The 20,648-nt window shown below is 37.2% G+C and overlaps 1 protein-coding gene across 5 annotated transcripts in view; it reads left to right on the forward strand.

Moving 5' to 3' along the window:
• The window catches only part of nrxn2b (neurexin 2b), a 967,206-nt gene that overhangs the window by 117,995 nt on the left and 828,563 nt on the right, over positions 1 to 20,648 (forward strand). For all 5 annotated transcript variants that reach the window (XM_037976383.1, XM_017422076.3, XM_037976382.1 and 2 more), the window contains exon 2: positions 11,286 to 12,624. In XM_037976383.1, the coding sequence (XP_037832311.1) occupies positions 11,913 to 12,624 (712 nt within the window). In that variant the 5' untranslated portion in view covers positions 11,286 to 11,912. The remainder of the gene's footprint in view (positions 1 to 11,285; positions 12,625 to 20,648) is intronic.

The raw sequence follows: 20,648 nt of genomic DNA on the forward strand, positions 1-20,648 counted from the left end.
GTTACCTGGCTGTGTACCAGAATCATCTGTGTTGAAATTTGTCACTTTAAATCACAGACAATGAAAAAAAAAAGAGTGTGTTAATCTGTACGCTGGAAATAAGACCTGGAAGAAGAACAACAACTGAAATATTTCCGGCAACACCACCAGCAGCCTCCATTATCTTTCAGTGTTATCTACTAAAAGTAAAGCCATTTCAGGGAGAATCATGAAACAAAAACTGTTTTTTTATTAGTTAAGGGTATAGTCTGGAATATTTTATGCATCGCCTCAACCTAGAATGCTTTATACTAAGCAGGAGACACACCTCAGATCTTATATTCCCCAAATCTTTCAGCCTCCTCTAAAATCACAAAGACAATCCTGCTGAAACAAGTCCTATTGCACCAGTCAGTTTTAAAAAAATATATTTAGGTTATTAATTGTAATTACCTATCTTTTTTTTTGTACAAAACCCTCTGTCCAGGAGCGTGTATGTTTTAAGTAAAAAAATACAAAGTAGTAAGGCTGTAGAACTTTCTGGCATGATAGAATTCCTCTTTATTCTGTTGCATCGCTCTTGCTCTCTCTTTTTACATCCATTCCCTCTCGCTCTCTGTCTTGCCTAGGGTACTGTCTTACTGTACATATACCTGTATTTCTCCTTCTTTTTTCACCCAGATAAAAACCAGTAGAGCTGCAGGCTGCTGGGCTGGTTAATTGGAACAGGAAAAGCTCGAGTCCTGGCCAGTGAGCCTTATGCTTCCCATCAAAATATCTGCAGGCACCAAGAAAGCCACTCACAGCCTGACGAGCACTCACACACTTTGACACAATTTTTCTACTCACATCCTGCATTTCCCTACAGCAAACCTTTTTACATTTCACCTATACAGAGGAACTTAGATCAAGAGCAGGTAGTGGTTTCAAAATCACCAATTTGAGAGAAAATAGCCAGCACTTATATCAAAATTGTTACTGTACACATAATGTAAATAACCCAAGTTGCCATTGGCTACTCACAGATGCATACATATAGGCTATGTACAGAAACATACTAATATACTCCTTCAGGTACATAAAGAATCACTGTTTTTATCCTGAAAACATAAATGGTGCACTCTTTTCCTTCTAAACAAGAATGACATAATGACACTTAGCGGGCACAAACTACAACTTCAGTCTGGTTTAGAGGCCAGATTTTATTTGATTTAACCTACAGTCTGCAAAGTCCTACCATTTTGATAGTTTGAAAATAGGTAGAAATATAATGATCGTAGATCGATGAATGGAACTACACAGAAGCCCTTTTCACATATGAGGTAAATAGATGTTCTTTTCAATTCACATGTGCTAACAGAAGCATTTCAGCACTGTATTGGTGTGCTTACACTCAACAGCTAGACAACAAAAGCATTGAAAGAGGAGCACCACATTCTCTGCTTCCTATTTACACAGCAACTCATTTCTGTGACTACCTCTGTTGCTAGCTTCAAGGATTTTTCTTTTTTTGCAAGAAATACTAGCATTTTACATGTCTAATTAGGAAATGATTGTGTGACAAGACTGATTTTATTTGCATGTAGAGTGGGTAACAGACACAATAACTTATGACTGATTTTAATGCCATATGAACACTTGTACTAAAACTATTTTATACTTTCAGGCTGTTCAGCTCTGGTTTGTGACCAATATGATACATGCAGTGTAAAACAGGCAATGATTCACCTTAATACAAATGCATGCACAGCAAAAAAGCCCTCAAAAAAACGTTAAGGGCTACAACTTAGCCCTCAATCATGATGCAGTGGTTGTTTTGATTCAACACATTGAGAATCAGTGCAATGCAATATACCAGAGGAAATAGATGATTTTATGGAATTTAATGAGACAAAGATTTTAATAAAAGTAACCACTCAAACAGATCTTGTTTTCTAATTCTAATGCACATTCCTAAACCTGATTCAGAATTAACAAAGGCCTCGAGCAAAAGTAAAATCCAGCTAGGCAGCAGATGTACTTGACATTCTTTCAGTAACTCAGCAGTGAGAAGCAAAATTAATTTTCTGTAAAAGACATGATAAAACAAGATCCCCCTTTTGATTTTTCTTTCTGGAATATTAGTTGATCCCCATAATCAGTACACTTTCAGTGTTTGTTGTCGTTTTTACCAGTGCTGCTGCAATTCTCTTAAGCAGTAGGCATCACTAAAACAGTGTTTCCAAACATCCATTCTTCATACATGAACACGCTTTCAACTAATTGAATGGATCCAATTTCATTGGCGCAAACAAATAAACAAATCTAAGCATTTATTTCCCAAACTCCATCTATCCATTGCTTCTGTACCAATCCAGTCATATTGTGCATGTGTCTATGAATCAATACAAACTGGAAAATCTTCATATCCCTACTCTACTTGTGGCCAAATCAACCAGGACGCATGCTAGTAAGCCAAGATGAGCACTTTGACATGTTATTTGTTTGTACATGTGGAAAAAAAAGGTTTTACTCAGTTGCTCTTTGGGACATTGCAGATTGATGGATGGCATGCATCTCTAATGGCACTGCTGTGTGGCGTGATGATGCATTTCAGTGTGACAATCTCTCAAGTGGCATGACGGGCAAGGTGTTATGGGTAACATTTTTAAAAATCTCTTTCCATTTATCTAATGCAATACTCAGTTCCCCTCGTCTCATATGGCTACTTCTTTTTCACCCTTTTCTTGACTTGATCAGAAAGCTGATCACACTTTTAAAGAAAGTGTTTATTTTTGAAGTCACATTCTGTCAGATAGTTATTAATGGTTAGTACTTTGAGCCATGGCATGAGTCACAGAACACAGCATATGAAGGACATAGGTTGCTCTCCAAACTATGCTATGGGGTAGTCAAACTAAGGGCCCTTCTGTATTGTTTTAATTGCATATAAAACAACTTTTACTCAACTCCTGGTGAAAAATATCTGGCCTTCATACTTCATATTCTGTGACCGATGTCACAATTAGTAAGGTACTAACTACTAACTATTTGATTGAACATCTCTTTAAAAATTTGCCAGACTATCCCTCTAAGTAATCAGTAAACATTGACCCAAGTCTGGGTCTGTAGACCTCTGCTGTCTTTTCGGTACTTGGTCTATGTTTTGATGTAAAGAGGAGAATTGTGTCATCTGTCTTTTCAGTTTGACTTGGTTAAATTGGGGCATGTGTCAATGAAGTTCTTTTAGATTGGGCAACAAAGGCAAAACAGTAACCATGGAACCATGCTGAATAAAAAAAAGCAACATTTTATTATGAATTAAAACAAAATATACAATAAAGCAGTTTCTAAACGATTTTAAGAATCAAGCAAAAAGAGTCTTAAAACACCCGCGAGTTCCAACACTGTAAAATGGTCTTTAATGGAAGGACCATTGGTAAACTCCACAGTCCTGAGCAGAGCAGAAGGAAGTGATTCACACACTTACGTTCCCTTGGCAGTTCTGGCCATGCACAGTCGACCAAAGTTGCTGGCCCCCCTAATCCTGGAGGGGGAAGGCTGCCAACAGCTTATTCCCCAGTCATTTGTGCAGATACTGCAATTTTGGGTACTCATCCTGGAGTAAACTGCTGTGTACATCTTCTAACTGTTGTCCTTCTTGGTGCTGGCTGTGGCTGCTTCCCCCAGCCATCTTCCCCTGAGGGGAAGGAGTCTCCCTCTCCCCTGTATTTTGGTTCCACTCCGATTTAAAACTGATCTCCACACAAGTGTCCCACTCTGCCACTGCCACCCCATTAATCAAGTCATGAAGCTGACTCCTGATTGGCTGTCTTGTCTGTGCCAGGTGTTTCTTATGAGTGACTGATTAGGGCACAGGGTGAAGCAAACCCAGGTCATACTTCAATATCAAACTATAACCATGCACAATAAATTCTAATTATTATTAAGAATGCAAACACTAACATGCGAAAGGTTTTTTATCCTGTGACAAAATAAAACCTTTTAAGTAAAGTTCACCTTTAAATGGCTTTAGTTTTTGTTTAGCTTTGTTCCTGACTGACATAACAATCGATATTGCTAGACTCTTTGTGTACTTGACATCATACAGCAGATTGGTAGGTGTAGTTACTTTTCCCTACATCCCTGCACTTGCCCTCTGACTGCCTACTTTTTGCAACGTCACAACATTTCAGCTTGCAGAGTATATTCATTCACCCCCTCATGACTCACCCTGTCAAGATGTGACAGCAAAAGAAGCAACAAGGAGCCCTGCTGAAGTCCTTAATGTTTTTGCTGTTACTGAGCTAACAGCAAGGCTTAAGTCCTTGATCTGTTTCATTAGCATCTCCATATCAAGGCTAAATGCAGTTAGCACTAACAGTCAGAGCGAGTCACCAGCAGCTCTCATCTGATGAGGCTGATCAAAGCCAGTAATTTGATTTTGAATAAAAGCTTGCTCACCTCTGTGGTAGCTCACCTCTGTGGTAGCTCACTTGGTTGACACAGCTGAGGAAGTGCTAGCTAATGATTTCTTCATTTTTCTTCCAATATTTATATGATCAGTCTCTTTCTTTTCTCAGGTGAATTGTAGGATTTTTCTTTTTTCACAATATTATTGTTCTTTGTCCAGTAATTGTCCTTTTGGCCTTCAATTTCTGAGCCCTAAGGTTTTTTTTTTTTTTTTTTAATCTTAGTGCTACATAGAGCTTGATTAGAGTAAGGTAACTGCACTGACAAAGCGCTACAGTGAAACAAGGTTGTTTGAGATTTGCCATTGAATGCTGCTTATCTAAATTGTTTCTGTGTGACATCTCACAACCTGCAAGCGGTTGAAAGAAAGTAGAGCAACATTTAACCTAGTGACATAACATACAGACAGTAGTTAGTAGATGATTAAAAAAAGTCTTTACACTGTAAATTTTCCTCATCTCAATACACTTTGACTTCACTGTTAACACCATTAGTAAGTATACAACAGAGAAGGTATATAAAGGTATTAAACACTTTGTATCACATTTACTGAGAACAAGTTAAAAATATCCCCGGCACCTGATTATTGCCTGCTGCCTGATTTGAATTGACATCTGCTTTAAGATATGAGATAAAACTGTAAAAACAATTTGTAAGAACATATGTAATGTGGTTGGCTTTGTTAATAACTTTAGTTTGCACTAAAAAGTGAATTTAAGTTCCTCATTTGGTGCTTGGTAGCTGATGCTAATAGTATTTAGTACCAGCTAACTAGTCAAAGTTATAATTATCTAATAATCCAAGTTTTGAGGTGTTTTTTTTTTAACCTCAGCTTTTTAGTAGCTGTATTTCAACAAATTAGTGATTTTAACCAACTTTTGGGGTTAAAAAACTGAAGAGCAAACCCTGCTGAGTTTAAATAACCAATTTTGGCTTGGTTCAAATTTGACCCAGCACCTGGTATTTGGACTCACTGGACTGTAACTTTTGCAATATAAAATCTCACAAATTTCTAGAACAATGTCTCCTAGTACCTTGTTGAAGAAAGCGGCAAAAAATGTTAAGGAATCTCTATAATTCAGTACCTGTACCGCTCTTTCCTTAAAACAATAGTCTTAGGGGTGGTTTACACTACCTCATTTTTGAGTCAAACTGTAGAGTTTCTTCTGTGGTTCAGTTGTTTGTGTACATGACAACAATGCTTGTATCCTCGGAAGCATTCTAAACCCAGGTCTCAGAGTACAGATCTTTGGACACTTGCGTTTGCATTCCAAAGGAAGCCGCAATGTGTGAAATCACACATGCGCACCACAGATGGCTACAGTCAATAGCTGTTCTGCACATGCAGGAGTAGTTCTAATTTTCTCATCCCACAGCTTTGGGGGAAAAACAAACAAACAAACAAAAAACAACAATAGTAGTGGTATGTCATACAGTGTAGACAAACTTCACAAAAAACTGAAAGACTTCCTCATAAACAACAATGGGATTTTGGTAAAATAGGTGAGGTTTTTTGGAGTCTTTTAGCATGAGCATTCTTCACTGTACAAATATCACTGAAAATTTAAAAGGGTCACATAAAGCTGGATTTTACTTGACTGTACAGGGATTTTGATATTCCTTATGGATTTATACAATCATAGTTTTATGTATTTTTGAGATATTTTAAGTGAGAGTTGATGATGTGCCACAGTAAGTTTTGAACTGTTTAAAATCTTCTGCCAATAAATATTTCTTACTCTCACAAGGTTTTTAGTATATACAGAAATTACACATCAAACCAGGCATTTTTGTTGTATTTCACCTAGTGTGTCTCTCACTGCTGTAAAACTTATGGTTTTCTCTCAAATTTCCCCAGAGTACACAGCCAAACTTCAATAGAGTATGTTTTATTTTAGCTCAGAATATTCTCTTTAAAACTGGAAGTGAAAGGTCTATTAAGCTGTCATATGCTGTAGACATATACACATTTACATGTGAACGTCAGTCTTCTTTAAGAATCTTTATGATACAACTTGTACTTTTCACACATGCAACTGTTTATTTGTTTGAGACTTACGTTTCAGGCTATTTCGGACTGTCTGTCTTAGATATGTTGTCAGGGAGTGAGAGACACAGGTGTGTGGTTACCATGGTCACAATAATGAGCCATTGGCTGCAGCTTTAACATTTAGTTTGATTTTATTTCTCTTTTCACTACTTACACAGTGCATGTATAAAATGTTGGCATTATCCTTAGCTTGGTTGGAATTTCTGGCAGAAGCTTTTTTTGACATCCTCCAGAACACCAAAAAAAAGTTCTACTTTTTAGACTCGCTGTTGTAAATTAGGCTATTTGTCATTTGTTATATAAATTCTTGACTTTAGCAAAGACAAATAGCCATGTGGTGGATTTTGATAAACAAAAATGACCCAGAAGAGGAGGTAGAAAAAAAATTGGATGTGTAGTTTTAACTTGTTAATATCCCTATAAGGTAATTTTAATTATATTATTACTTTTAACTCAAACTTACCAGTACACAAATCTCAAGGAATAGAAGCAGCATTTTAAAGAATGGGACAAAATTCCTCCATAACACTATGAGACAGAGAAGGTTATAAAGACAATAATTGCTGAAAGTTATTGCTGATAAAGGTGGTTGTACAAGCTGTTGAATCATGAGATGCACTTAGTCTTTCCACACACAGCTGGCAAAGTCTAAATAGGTTTTTAATACCATATGATGCCTAAAACCTTGGGAAGGATTAAGATAATGTGCTTTATTTTCACATTGACACCTTCTGCAAAAATGCATTGTAAATGCTGCGGGATGAATGACTTTGATGTAAAAGCTAAAACAATGCAGAACATTAGCTGAAAGCTTAAAGAAGCAAAACACTGATTAAAATCTAAAGGGAAAATACCAACTAAAAACCAAAAAAATATCAAAAGGTTATTTAAAAGCATCACAAGGCTAGTAAGAAGTTCAAAGTAGAAGAAAAGCTGTCTACAAGCTAAAAGTAACAAATGGATATCTAAATGCTAATGGTAATGTAGCATCGGATGATGAAATAGAGCAAGGGTGCTGAAGCAGAGAACAATGTTTTTGAGGGAACTGAAAAGATGACATTGTATTTCAGTGTATTTAAAGTTAAATATTTTGAAAAGTATAAACGTCGCAAAAAACTAAAGTCATAACACCCATCTTTTGAATAAGCTGAATGTTTTGAGAGATGAATGGGTAAAATAGCAAAAACTATGCAGAAGTAGGTCAATTATTAAAAACTGGAAAAAACCCAGCAAAACAAAGTGAACGCAGAATCAGCATTTACACAATTAGGCTTTTTTTTTTAAATTTAATTCTACTGTTCCCTCTCTCTGATTTTGGTAATTGACTAATTTAATGAGTAATCTTTGTTTTCCATCTTTAGCAGAAATCTTAAAAGTGGCTCCACCTGCTGCTGTGGTTAATTAAAGCTCACCAGCAGCAGCTTCATGTTGACGGTTAGTACACTTGTGAGATTCTCAGAGGCCACGATTGCTGGCCTCTGCTTGACTCATGTATGCTGCAGAAGTGCCTATTTGTTTTCATGTGCAAGCTGTTATAAAAGAACATTCATTTCATATGCAGATATTTTGTGAGCCACACCTCTCTTATCTTTTGTCTGGGTAATTTAACTGTGCAAATACTTGAGTTGAATTAGCCATTTTTATTGATACCTGAAAACTGTTTCATTGTCATATTTACAAGTCCAAAGAGTGTCCAGCTTTGGAAGCAAAAAAAAAAAGCACAACAGTGAATCCTGTTTAGTGCTGATGTGCAGTGAATTATTCAAAGCAGACTTCATCTGATTGTCGGCAAAGTGAATGTTTGCAGGAGAAGGAAGATAAAAGCCTGGCGCTGCTCCATACAACAGGTGTACTCAGGTCTGTGGGGAATCTGAAGACCTGGGGCCAAGGCGGAGCTCTGCAAGAGACGGATTAAAAATGAAAAAACACATTTATGCCAAGGCATACTGAAATGTGTGCATGCACACAGAAAAGCTAATTTCTCTACAATAGAGAAGCAGAGAATAAATTCCTCAATACTCACCCAAACCATACACACAAGAATCTTAGATCTATTTCCATAAAATAAAAATTACAGTCATACAAAAGACTTCCATAACCACTATTTATTTCATGTTATTAATGAAGAAAAAGGCCAATTTGTCTTTCCAATATAACATAGTTAATATTATTACAATTTAAGAGTTTAAAGAGTTTATTTCAAGCAAGTAAGTAGTAAAAAAAAACAAAAGAAAAACCGATGAATTATTTAAAACATAAATAAAAAGACACAATAAGAAAAATCATTACTTACTGACAAGAAAGAATACCTTAACATGCTCAAAAAGTTTTTTTTCTTTTTTTCCTGTTATGAAGTGCTGACTTTTTTATGGATATGAAAGTGAATATGTAGGAAAAAACTTAGTTTTGCTGCTGTTATAAACTGTAAAACATGCAGTCAAACTAAATAGGACACTTTGCACTGCAGATGCAGATGCAGCCAAAGACTCTTTGGAGCAGAGTTTCTGTCAAGACTATGTCAACATTTCCCATGGGGTGATGGGAAAAGAAATGGGTCGATTGTGGCTCACATGACCGTTGAGTTATTCTGAGGGTTGCAGAGCTTTGCATGGACAAAAAGATGGGTCAAGGTATAAATTGCTTCTCAAGTGATTTCTCTCAAGCTTTGCAGCAGTTTAGCTGAGTACTGCAAATAAGAGTTTTTGGTTTTTCTTCCGATTCTTGCAAAGCAAATTATTATCAAGCTAAACGGTTGATGTTTGGGGTTGATTTTCAGCTACATAATAAGTTTGGAGCCAGTCAGAATTTGTTTGGGTCGTGATAAATTTTGTATGACAGATAATAATAATAATAACTTAGATTTGTGTAGCTTCTTCCAACAAACCCAGTCACACTTAAAAAGGGGAATAGTCAAAGGCTACATTCCATTAGTTTGTGTGTGTAGAATTTAGTTGTTAAAACGTCTGTGATTTTCCTGCTCTTCTAAGTTAAAATGTCTTCCTAGATAAAGGACTGTTGACATAGTTAAAGAAAAATAACTACTAACTGAAAAGCCTGGCATTTCGTAAAGGAATTACAAACGCTTCTCATGCCTGAGTTTTAAACTAAGATCATTTTATTGTTGGAAAAGGATGGAGTTGGAGCCATTATGGTCAAACCTTTGAAAATAATGTTATGTGCGATCTCATCTGATACTAGACGATGTCCCGCTTAGAGTGCGTGTTGTGGATGACTCTCAGCTACAACCCCATTAAATTTTAGCTCAAAATATGTAAAACTAAGTTTTAGAATTTATTGTGATTTTTAGGGTCAGTTGGCTGTGACAGTCATTTTAAATCAGGTTGACTCCACAGTAAATAAGTGGGTGATGTACATCCAGAGATTTATTTTTGAAAGTATTTTTTGGTAGGACAAAACAATCTTGCACTTAACATAGTAAAACAAAACAAAAAAAAATTATATTTTATTTATTATATTTTGATTTTTTTCTTCTGTTTTAAAAAAAAGAACTATGAAAACTGTTTCTACTGAATTATAACCACAACCAGTATAGTCTGTACTGCAAGAGTCTGGTAGCATTAAGGTGTTTTGTTTGTCTCATCTTCTTTAGGCGATTAAAAATATCTGATTTAAATTACTTTTTAATGTTTTTTTTATTTTATTATAATTTTTTAAAGATTTCATTTAATTTAAAGGAATGAAAACATGTGTTTTAATTTTGTATCAAATGTGATATACCTACATACATTTTTTTTTTGGTAAAAGTTATAACTCCTAGTTTCTGCTATAAAGAATTGCTAAGCTGATGAATATTGCAAATATGCTGTATTTTTGGAATTATAAAATGCCCAGATGTCTGTGTTCTGTGCTTTATTGTTACTGGAAAATCAATTTTTAGGCAACATTCATTTTCTTCTTAACAACAAAAGAACATTGTCCAAAGAAAATGACCTTAATATTATAAGTTTTCCTCTTTATTTTATACATTTACTTATGCCCTTTATTCTCCTTAGTCTTTCTCTAACGGCGCCAAGTATTTCTTTGGTTCTTTCCCCTCTCTTTCTTGTGTTCAAGCTTCATCGCTGTTGTCACATTGAAGAAAAGCAGGATAGCATGAGAGTGCCTGAGCAGAGCTGAGCCTTGCTTTAATTGTAGAATGTCTGTGGTGGAAATTAAATCTCACTCAAGATTTAATGGTTGGGGATTAGGTCGAGCCCCAGGGTCAAGATAAGCTATTCACATCGCTATTGACTTTGCAGCACTCAGCTCCGAATCACATTTGATTTAATGATGTGTGTGTTTGCAAATGCATATCTGTAGAACATGTGTGCACTCCAGTAAGAGGGTGTGATTGACAAATATGTAATATGTATGTGCCATATCATGGAGCCTTGACAGGCCTGTGCCCAAGAAGCAGCTATGTTGATGTTTGGTACTTGATGTGCCTGGAATAGAAACACCCAGTTGAATTTATTTCTTTTACTCAAGTCTTTTTTTATTATTATTATTATTTGCAGAGAAACGCACTATGAAAAGTACAACTGTATATTTTATCTATTGGAAGTGTTAGCTTTCATTTGAAGCTGGATAATCTTTTTATGCATCATACATGACATCTGAAATTGCAATAGATGAAAACCAGAGAGAGAAATAAATGTCATGTAAAATAAGACAAGAACATCTGCATTTAACCTACAAAAATGTCTTAAATTGATATACAGACTATATTTTGTATTGTAGAGAAGAAATTTTCTAGAAAATATTTCCATGTAATTTACAGCAATGTTTGTTTTTTCTCTTCCAGGTTGCTAGCTGCCACTATAATCATGGAACCGACATAAATCTTTACGCTCCATAAGGCTTTGGAGAAGAGGCGGTTTATGGGGAAATGATGAACTCGTATACTCCAGCGAACATCACAAACCTCTGAGACCTGTCAACTCCACTGCGGCCACTCGTTTCCTCTTCTTCTTCTTGAATTCCTCTTACACATTACAGTTTTTACCCAAACTTGTGGCAACCACTCACATTTTCTGGAGATTGCACAGAAGTCTGGATTCTAGAGACGAACATTACAACTTTGAGCAAAGGGCTTTTGAAGAAACTGGTGTGTTGAAATTACTATATCTCCCCTCTTTTACTCTCCTGCATTTCTTCAGTCCTAGAGGCACCAACTGATGGAGAGACAAAGAAGAGAGTCAGGATAAAGACAAGAATCAAAGTACTGAGAAGCAGAGGAAAAACTGCTTTTTGACCCAAAAATATTGGAGTAGATTTTCAGTGAGGGTTATTTCATGATAAGTTTTTATATTCCAGTTGTGTGATTAAAACCTAATTCTTCTTGTATCCACTGTAGAGCTAATCTTTAGCTCTGAGGTTTATTAGACAACAAAATAACAAGGAGGGAAGGGAAACCTTTAGAACTTTTAGCATGACCAGGAGGTTAAGAGTCCTGTGTTGGCCCCTGTGGCTCGTTGCCCTATTAAGCATGTTCACCACAGTGAAGATGCTTGAATTTGGTGGGGCACCGGGCCAATATGCACGCTACGGACGCTGGGAGGCTGGATCAGTGGGTGAGCTGAGTTTCAGTCTGAAAACCAACATCAGCCAAGCCTTGGTACTCTACCTGGATGACGGTGGGAACTGTGACTTCTTGGAGCTATTGATCGCTGGTGGACGACTTCAGTTGCGCTTTGCCATCCACTGTGCTGAGCCAGCCAGTTTGCACATGGAGACCCGAGTGAATGATGACCGCTGGCACATGGTCTTGCTTACCCGCAACCTTCGTGAGACCTTGCTAATGGTGGACGGGGAGACAAAAGTGGCTGGGGTCAAGTCAAAGAGGAAGGAAATGGCGGTGGTCAGTGACCTGTTTGTCGGCGGAATCCCTCCTGATGTGCGCCTCTCTGCTCTGACTTCCAGCACCGTGAAGTATGAGCCTCCCTTCCAAGGCTTGATCTCCAATCTAAAGGTGGGAGAGATGCCTCCTACTTTGTTAAATAGCCAAGGAATTCAGAGCGATCTGGAGTACCTCTGCACCAAACAGAACCCATGCTTCAATGGAGGGTTTTGTTCGATCCAGTACGGAGAAGTTCACTGTGATTGCACCCACACTCGCTTTAGGGGCAAGTACTGCAAAGAAGGTAAGGAAACATCTCACTGTACCTGCTTTATCTTGACTTGTTGCTTTTGTTCTTGGGCTGTATTTGAAAGGGGGGGGTGCCTTTCTTCAGATAGCAAAGCTAAGTCACAAATGAAATGTTTTGTGGTTTGGAATTGAGAAAAAAAAAATAGTAAAACAGCAAGTACATACTTGGTTATTGGAAGTTTTGCACATTGGATTTGCATAGTTTGTACTAACAACTAATAGCTGAATCCAACCATCCATTTGTTATTTTATCATCATTCATTATTTATCATCTTTAAGAGTCTGGTCGCGGGGGCAGCAGCTTGAGCAGGGAAGCCCAGACATCCCCATAGCCACCTCTTCCAGGAGGATTCCAAGGCCAGCTGAGAGACATAGTCTCTCTCTCTCTGGGTCTTCCTTGGGTTCTCCTCCAAGTTGGACATACCCAGAACACCTACTGAAGGAGGCATCTTTACCAGATGCCCAAACCATAACTGGCTCCATGCCGCCGCAGAGCTTTTTAACCTCGGCAACCTCAGCCCTGGTTTTGGGCAGACCCACCCCAGAGCCCCCAGACTCAGCTTCCCCATGAAAGATGTGTTGGTGGGATTAAAAAGGTCCTCAAAGTATTCCTTCCACAGTCCGACAACATTACTGGTTGAGGTTAGCAGCACACTCACTCCACTATATACAGTGTTGGTGAAGCGTTGCTTCCCTTGCCTTGGCTGCCAAATAGTGTGCCAGAATTTTCGATCGAAAGTCTCTATCCAAGGTCTCACCGAACTTCTTCCACACTCGAGCCTTTCCCTCAGTAACAGCTGCAGCCTGCTTGGCCTGCCAGTACCCCTCAATTGCCTCTAGATTTGTACCAGCTAACAAGGCCCAATAGGACACCTTCTTCAGCATGATGGCCTCTAGGATAGCTGCCACGAGAGGCACCAACAACCTTGTGGCTACAGCTCAGGGCAGCCACTTTGACAATAGCTGCATGGAACATGACCCACTCAGGTTCAATGTCCCCTGCTTCAGCTGGGATGCAGTTGGAACTCTACCAGAGGTGTGTGTTGGAGATCTTTCTGACGAGTTCTTCTGCCAGGAGTTCCCAGCAAACCCTCGCTACGTGTTTGGGTCTACATGATCTGTCTGGTATCTTCCCCCATCATCTGATCCAACTCACCACCAGTGGTGATCAGTTGACAGCTCTGCTCCTCTCTTCACCCAAGTGTCCAAAACATATGGCTGCAGATTAAATGACACGACTACAAAGTCAATCAGTGAAACCTGATGTTTGTGTAACATTGCTGGTCCTGAAACTGGATAAAAAGTAAAAGTGTAGACATTAATATTCTTAAAAATATTTAAAGCATTTCAACAAACATAAGCCTTTTATTGCCTCTAATTTTACACAAATGGCCTGAAAATATGAATGGAAACAATCTAATTAGGGTCATTAATCTGTAATGCATGCCTCTGCAATCCAGACTCCAAATTAATAGTTTATTAAAAAATTTTCTGTACTTTTTTTTTCCCACTTGAGTCAGCTATTTTTTATGTATTGTCTGCATGAGCACCACCTATTATCTAAATTTAAATAAGATAACCTACATTAGTAATCTGTAACTGAATTCAGTCTAAGGTTTAGGATGTGATTAAAAAATGGTTATCACAAGTCTATCTTGATCCTTGTTGTATGGAGCAGGGATAAATGTGTTTATCTTGCTTGGATGGGATTTTTGATTTGCTTTCAAAGCTGGGTTCACACTGTGCGATTTTTGTCTGTTTTACAAAAGCTTGAAGGCTGAATCAGCTGATTTTAAACCCTGAACAACCACAGATGATTGATTCTGGCTCATTGGCCAGATTTTTTCTGAGCAGACTCTGTGGGGACTGGCTATCGATGCACAAAATACACAAATTTATAATATTATTAATCATGTTTGCAAAGCCTCACATCTTGCAAGTTTGATATAAAGAAGTTAGTGTCCAAGTAAGAATATAATATTTCCAATTAATCAAACATTTATTACTGCTTTAGGGATTTATGCACAGCATTTGCTATTAATTAGTATAAGTGAGGCCTTTTATAAATGGTGATAAGTGGTAAGCTAATTCTTACACTTTTGAAAGTAACTATAAATACTGTCACTTTTATTTATATTATTTTTTTATGTTGTTACACATGGGTGGCATTTACCCTTTTTTGTTTTGATGAAACTTAAATATATTTCCCTTATTTTTATTTTTAAATGAAAGTTTTGTGTGATTTTGCCTGTGTCACTGTGCAGGAATTGTAAACAGGGAAAAAGATGAGAATGGCATTTTATCTTCACTTAATTGTAATTCAAATAATAATCAGTATATCATAAACAGGAAGGTTGAAATTCTGCATCATATTGTGTGCTGTTTATTACTGATTCAGTTTTGTGCTGTTCAGCTATCAGAGTGATAGTGTGACATGTGTTGCTATCAAGGCTTTAGAATCTCAAGCCTGCACCATGTGAGCCAAGCTGAAGCTCAACACTATAGTTAGGTCACAATCAACCCAAATCAATCTAGTGCCAAATGAAAGAGCTTATAAAATTTTTTACAAGGAAGGATGGTCTACTCTGGTGCCAGAGAGCTGAAGTGCATTTAAATACGATGGTGGTAATGCTTCAGAGGAAAGAACCCTTTTTATATTTTCGAGTTTCAGCAACTTGAAACTATGCATGGTTGGCAAAGAAACAAAATAGCAAAATTTCCTTTTGTTTTTTTGGACTGTTTATGTTGTGGTCAAAAATGCAACTTTTAATTTGAAGCATTTGGAAGGTTTGTGTTTTAATTGTTTTCAGTAGATCATGATTTGAACCAATAGGGACTAATAGTAAAAAACACTTTTAAAAATGCCTTTCAAGGCAGGTATCCAGCTGTTTCAGTATTTTATTTAGTATTTTTTGCTGTCTAGAGGTTTCCTTACCCAAAAACTGCAGTTCTTTTCTCTTTTAAGAGATTATGTGACTAGAGTTTAAAAATTTCCATTGGAGTTACTAAGATTAAGGCTAGATTTATTTTGAAATCAATATTTAACCTTAAATGTTTCAAAAATAGGCCTGCTTTATAATATGTATATTATTTTTTTATATACTTTATTTTATTATTTTCGTAGCCATTTGTTTCTGACGACCATCCTATTCTTGCTTGCTTTTACTCTTGAGATGTCAGCTCATGTCAAACTCTTCTGTTTTAAACCCCCGGTTTCCTCTTTCAATGACACATCGCATTTCCATATCTGTGCTTTTCCCCTCTCTATCACATTCATCCGTCTTTTTGCCCCCCCTTACAAAATTGCTCCAACTTAACTCCTCTGCTCAAGGCTGTCTAGGCTCTCCACCTCCCTCCTGTCTTTGCCCCTCTATAGTTGACTCCCTTACTCCTCTTATCTCTTTCACCTTTACCTGCTGTCAGCACTTCACAGTCCCACCTATCCTCCTCCTGCACTTATCTCTCTCCTCTTTCCCGCTTTCATCTGCCTGAGTCTCCCCCATCTTATTCATGAATGCACTAATTCCCTGTGTAGCCATCAGGAATGGCTTTTTCCATCTTGATCATTTGTACTCAGGGTGGGGAGGGGTACATGTTTGTAGGGCAAAAGCTCCTCATCCTTTATTATCACCATGTCCTATGAATATTGCATTACAGGTTTTAGAATAATCAATACAGTCAGTATCTCCTACCTTGTCCCATGTGATGAAATAACTTGTAATTAGCATTTAGAAATGTAGATAGCTGGTTCACCACCAGATATGTGCCAGACACTTGAAATTTTACATTTTGGGTCGCTCCAACGTTATAGACGTCACAGTGATGAAGAATAAATAAGCCGAAAACAAAACATTTAGTTGAAATATTTGTCAGTGTATTGCTTTTGGTATATTTGAAATAATTAAACAAAAACAAAAAAATATATGATTTTAGATTAAAGCTTTAATTTTTTTGTAGAGGAAGTTTACAAACCATTGGATAGACATTTTCTGCTGCGCTTGCACCTCAAGTCCACATGCAAACTGACAAAAAAGTTAATATAAAAATAAAAAAAACAGCTTTCAACCAGAGAGTTGTAAAAAGTCTGTTTCTAGTGGATCTGACTTGAGGTACAGAATTTCTTTAAAACAATGAAAGGCAACATATTTTGTGCAGGTCTACTATCCCTTTGTGACCTAAAATCCACAAAACAGAGTGTTTTTTACAGTTTTTCCTTTGTTTGGTGGGCTTTAGCCAGTATCTCACTTGATTGCAATTGTTGGAGACTATTTTGGGACACAAAATTGCGAGAAAATGGGCAAAACTTCAGCTGCAGTTTCACTGAATTCTGAGTGTTTGCAATCAAGAGACCAGCAAACCATGTGGCCATGTTTTTCGCAGCCAATTTTTGAAAATCACAGCCTATTGTTGTATGCATGGCTTGAAATACTGTATTGTAGGACTCTGCCCACACTGCACCTTGGCAGCCAGCCCCATGGTTATGATTTAATCTACAAAGTACACTTTTGAAATGAAATAGGCAGATTTGGCCCAATGTTTAAGCATTATTATTTGTTATTGGGATGGTTAGATTTGGACAATATGGGGTTGTAGTATGAATGTTTTCTGTCATAGGACAGCTTAAGTGTCAAAATAAAGCTCTAGGGCTTTAGACCCTGTTTATACGAGAACAATCTCTGCAAATGTTAATGTTTTTTCAATGTTTATTGAAGCAAATCAACAAGAAAAAAAGCCACTGTGGGTGTCTCCAATTTGTCTCAAACCCATTTGAATTTTACCTCAGGCATCTCCAACCCCTCTCCAGGGTGCTAGAGCTATATTTTGACCATTGCATGGGAGGTTTTTTTCTTAAAACAGACAAACAAACAAACAAAAACCAGAGGCAAATATCTAGGTGTAAAAACCACAATGATGATAAATAATACTTACTGAAGATTTGGTACAAATGTGTCTAACTGCAGTTCATGTGTACTCCAGCAGATTAAATCACAAATGTAGCGGTGGTTCCCAAGGTGGGTACAAAATGAGCTGAGGTCGGTATGTTGTGAGCAACAAAACAATGTGCAAGGCCAGGAATGCAATTTTGCAAATTATTCACATGAAAAAAAGCTCTGATTTTTAATATCTGGCCATTCAAAATGCAGCCACATGACTCACTGGTTGATTTGTCAAAGAAAATTTAGAGTTCAATTAGAATGCAACTTAAAATTCATGTCTTTTCTTGCAATTTTCCTCCAATTTTGAGGGACATTTCACCAACTAGTCTTCAAACAATCACAACTCAGTGAGATGCTACCTTTAGAGTTGCAAAAAAAAGATGAGATGCCTGTGATAATTCTACAATTATTTTCTAAGTGTAGAGTGTACTGTTATAGTATGGAGAAGTTATGAATCATTAACAGTTCATAAATTATAAACCTCAGGGCACCACCCTCAAATAAGGGAAAAATTATATATAAACTTAGGATTTATATGTTTATCAGTCTCAAAAAAGTTACCCTAAACACTGAGTTCTTCACGTCGGAGTAATATCATAATTATATCAAAACACACACACTCAACTGAATAAAGTTTTGTGCCATTTATGTGACATTTATTGAACAAACAATATAGCACAAGTTATGGCAGGTTGTGAAGAATATTGAATGTTTGAATTTGACACCAAAATATTGACTGAAATGTTGAATAAGAATATTAGTTGAACTAAAGAGTCTAATTAAATCAAAGAAGGTAAAACTTGGAGGCAAAAGGGGTTTAAAAAGTTAAAGGTAAAGTGAGGGCCGAAGTAACAAAAACTACTATGAATTTAGGAAAATTGTAGTGGAAAAATATAAAATCCTAGCCAAAGACATTTGTCGCCTTGTTTTCACCAGAAGTACACCAGCAGAATATTAGGAGATTGTTGTTCCTACATGTCTTTAACAGCTATCATAGTTGACTTTATCAGCTTCTGCATTTGGTACCAGTTAGGGTTTGTGGCCGGAGTTTGGTGAAAGGTGCCTGAAAGATGTCGTCTACAGAGCACTTTCAATCAGCGGGAGCTGAAAAGAACTTCCGGGCCAGCTTCCAGGCTGGTCCAACAGTCAGCTGTTTGGTTCTCATGGCAGCTGCTGGATGCTCAGGTGGATGTCCAAAGAAGTCTGAGGCTGGTGAGGCTTAGGTGAAGGAGTCTTCGGGTCTCAAGGAGACGACAAGACAAAGTTTATCTAAAGGTCTGACTAATGTCACTTCAACTTTTCCTAAGTTAAAGTCAGTTATGACTGCCTAAATAAAAAGAGAAAACTCTCTAGTGACGGAAACTTTGGCTTGACGGGAATAATATGATAAAAGACGGAAAAACACTAGAATCACAAACTAAGACGTATGAAGTACAAAAAAAAAACGGGAGACGAGAGCGAGCAAAAGAACACAAGAGGAAGAGGGACGAGCAGCCCTGAGCTTTAAACAAACCCGGCAGTATGCATTTCTATCCCTATAGTCCAGTCACAGCCATTGTTCTCAAAAGAAGGCAGGTGTTTTAGTGGGTATTTAACCAATAGAAATTACACATATTGGGAGGTTAACATTTAGGCTTTTAGACAAAGGAAGGGACATGGTTTGAACTTTTACACCTCTTTGCCTCAAAAATAGAAAAAAAAAAATCGAATTAAAAGAAGAAGCAGGCTTGATCAGTAATTTAACTTCTTAAATGGAGTTGAGTCTTTAGAAATAAATTAATCACAGTTAATAAGCACTGAAAGAAAGTAAATTACATGTTTTGTAAACTTGTGGTAACATTACTAAATTTTCTAATACTGGTTGGCTTTCACTTAAAGACATGTAATATGCTATTCTAAATCACAGGAAGATGATGTTCTCACATGAAATCTGATATGAAGATGAATGAAAAGCAACACAGAAAATATATATAAAAAAGCTGTTGAAGGTGAAAAGTGTGGATCTCATACGTTTCACAATAAGAAACTGTGGTAGTTCTTGTAACTGAAATTAAAGAGGTTAGGCACAATATCTCAGTTTAAAATGAAGATTGCAGGCAGAAAATTACTTTTAGCAGGTTGGAAAATGCACATTTAATCAGACAGTCCATAAAAAGGATAACAAGAACTTTGAATCCACAAAAGGGGACAATGTGGTACTTTCTTTCCAGTCCTAAAGAAATGTGGTAATTTCCTTTGATGCACTGGTGAGTCGCTGTATCGGAGTCAGGAAGTCTGCAGTTTTCCTTTTCAGGTGAGGGGTTGTGGTGTCAGTTTTTGAGAGCTAGTGGGAATGTAAATTTTAGTTAGAATCAACAAAAGTGATCAGTTTATGGTTGTCTTAAGGTTTAGAAAAAGGGGGGAGTTTGATCAATGACCATTCTTGGTCTGATAAGATCAAGAGAGAGACATCTGAGTTTCCTTCCAGATACCGGTAATTTAGTTTAGGTGAAACACTCCCTTTTGCATAGAGTTGTTACTGCAGAGGGTCTGAGAGTACAGACTTTGTGTATTGAAGTTAGGGGATTCGCAGAGATAGTCCAAAGTCTGATGTATGACCCTACACTGAGAAAACCTCTGTGACCCACACAAGGATAATGAAAATCCCCAAAAACATATTGAGACATTTTGGAGATTCCCTCATAAATGTTGTTTCCCAACAAGTTCCCAACAGTCCCGGCCCAGTGAGATACTGGTTTTAGTCTTTAACTTGTTGCTACTGAACATTGATAGTGTTCTGAAAATATTTATAATAGAAAGGAAATTTAAACCATTTAATATATATATATATATATATATATATATATATATATATATATATATATATATATATAAATCCCTTCTCACCCTCCGCGGGTGGTTTTTTTTTTTTGTTTCATCCTGAGCTTGGGTCCTCTACCAGAGGCCTGGGAGCTTGAGGGTTCTGCGCAGTATCTTGGCTGTGCCTAGAACTGCACATTTCTGGACTGAGATGTCTGATGTTGTTCCTGGGATCTGNTTGTAGCCACTGCTCCAGTTTGGGGGTGACTGCCCCTAGGGCCCC

This window comes from Kryptolebias marmoratus, linkage group LG7, assembly GCF_001649575.2.
Source record: "Kryptolebias marmoratus isolate JLee-2015 linkage group LG7, ASM164957v2, whole genome shotgun sequence".
Classification (NCBI taxonomy): Eukaryota; Metazoa; Chordata; class Actinopteri; order Cyprinodontiformes; family Rivulidae; genus Kryptolebias; species Kryptolebias marmoratus.